The 2022-nt window shown below is 51.7% G+C and overlaps 1 protein-coding gene across 2 annotated transcripts in view; it reads left to right on the forward strand.

Annotated features, from left to right (window-relative positions):
* Window positions 1–452: 452 nt before the first annotated feature.
* The window catches only part of Tbc1d20 (TBC1 domain family member 20), a 23163-nt gene continuing 21593 nt past the window's right edge, over window positions 453–2022 (forward strand). Inside the window, exon 1 of one of the 2 annotated variants that reach the window (XM_008855134.3) lies at window positions 453–659. In XM_008855134.3, coding sequence (XP_008853356.1) covers window positions 593–659 — 67 coding nt within the window. In that variant the 5' untranslated portion in view covers window positions 453–592. The remainder of the gene's footprint in view (window positions 660–2022) is intronic. The other variant, XM_029557198.1, reaches the window with a different exon arrangement.

Consider the following 2022-nt stretch of genomic DNA (forward strand, 5'->3'; position numbering starts at 1 on the left):
GCTCCTTGTCAACCCCCTAACTCCGGGAAGGAGCCAAGTATGATGGGAGGTGACGTCCTAAGCAAAGTAACTGCTTGTATGAAAGGCTCAATAAATTATTTAAAAATAAATAAATAAAGCCAGGCGTGGTGGTGCACAGCCTGTAGTCCCAGCACTTGGGAGGCAGAGGCAGGCGGATCTCTGTGAGTTCAAGGCCAGCCTGGTCTACATAGTGAGTTCCAGGACACCTGGGGCTACAGAGAGACCCTGCTTCAAAAAGACAAAAAAAATAAATATATATATATATATATAATAGCAATGAGATGCCAAAACAAAACAAGACAAAACAAAACAAAACAAAAAACCCGCCCAGAACGCAACGGGCTAGTCACCAACCCACCAGCCGCTCCCTTCCCGGCCCCTCAACCCGCATGCGCACGCCCCGCCTCCAGCGGCGGGTCACGTGGGGGCGTGGCGACCTGTACGCCTGCGCGCTGCGGGTCGACGGAGACCAACCTGCCCTGGCCAAGTCGGGGGTCTGCGTCGGGTGGGGGCCAAGGCGGCTCAGGGCTCCGACACTAGCCGGGGCTCGGGCTTTCCCGGGCCCCCGGGGATGGCCCTCCAGCCTGCGCAGGGAGACTGTATCGCCGCCCAGTGGGGCCGCGGCGCGGGGAACGCAGGTACGGGGCTTGGGGGCCTGCGAGGGCAGCGGGCCTGGCCGGGGCTGCCGGGGCTGCCGGCGCTGAGGAGGAGTCAGCCCGCCTGACAAGTCCGCAGAGCCGGGCGGCTACGAGTCCGGCTCCAGGGACCTGAAGTTCTCTCTGGACGCGTAGACTTCGCAGCCTTACTGTCCGGTTCCTGAACTCTGGTGATTCCAGGAAACTCCCGGGGGCTAGCTGCGCACCCCGAGCCCACGCTCCGGAACCGCTCAGCCACTTTCCGGCCTGATTGTGGGCCACCCCTGCTTAGCGTTGAGTTGCGTTCATACCGACTCTGTCTAAATCATTCCTGCGACACCCGGGTTTGGGTGTGCACGTTCTGGAAGACGTTCTCCACGTAGTTAATACGTGATGGTGAAGTGTTCTGTCCCAGGTAGAATGATCTGAGGTGCTGTTCCACTTCCGGTCCTCTGGCGGGTCCCGAGCGAGAACCGACCTCGAATCGACCTCGTTATCCCACCGACTATTCGGATGTCGCTCCCGGATTCCACGTTTTGTTTCTCCGGATTTACTCTTCTTTTCTCATCCGATACTGGCTGCAGTTGTAGTTCAGTCCGTGTGCCACTTTCCTGGGCTTTTTGACATTGTAACCTTTTGTTGGTATCTGTGTGACATCTGCTTACATGACATAATAGTGTGTCCCAGACGACATCGGTCTTGTGACCTGTTGCAATGCCGCTGTGTCTTGTTTGCAAAACTTCACCCCCTCCAGTTCCCTTGATTTTGCTTCTCTGGATAGAAAGGAGGAATTTAGAGGAACTTTTATAAAGTTTGATTTGGTTTTAAATGTTTTGGGGGACTGTCGGCTACTACTCGGTTCTCCTTTGTAGAGCTCATAGTCAAATTGGTTTACTCTGTTTTTCGCCATTGTTTACGGTAAATCAGGCAAGCGGTGTTGGCGCCCAGGACCACTGAGCTACAGCACCAGGGCCCCTTTCATTTTATTTTCAGACAGTGTCACTGTTACCCAAGCTACCCTGGAACTTACTATCCTCCTCCTTCGTTCAGCCTGTCCGTGTGCTCGTACTTGATGAATTCCTTGCAGTTGGGTTATATGTTGTAGAAATGAATTGTACTGTCAAAGACCAAGGCTATTTTGCTTTATTGTCTTTTAACAGGAATTTACCCAGAACATAAGGGTTTTCTTGTCAACTCTCTATGTCTAGTACACACTTGAAGCTCTTTTTCTCTTTTATCAAACTTTGTTTTTGTGTTTGTTGTTTTGTGTTTGTATCTGGTGATGGCCTTAAACTCTTTTTTTTTTAATATTTTATTATTTTTTTTATTTTATGTGTATGAGTGTATTGCCTGCACGTATGTGAGT

The sequence above is a fragment of the Nannospalax galili genome, unplaced genomic scaffold (assembly GCF_000622305.1).
Source record: "Nannospalax galili isolate Female #2095 unplaced genomic scaffold, S.galili_v1.0 scaffold2568, whole genome shotgun sequence".
NCBI lineage: Eukaryota > Metazoa > Chordata > Mammalia > Rodentia > Spalacidae > Nannospalax > Nannospalax galili.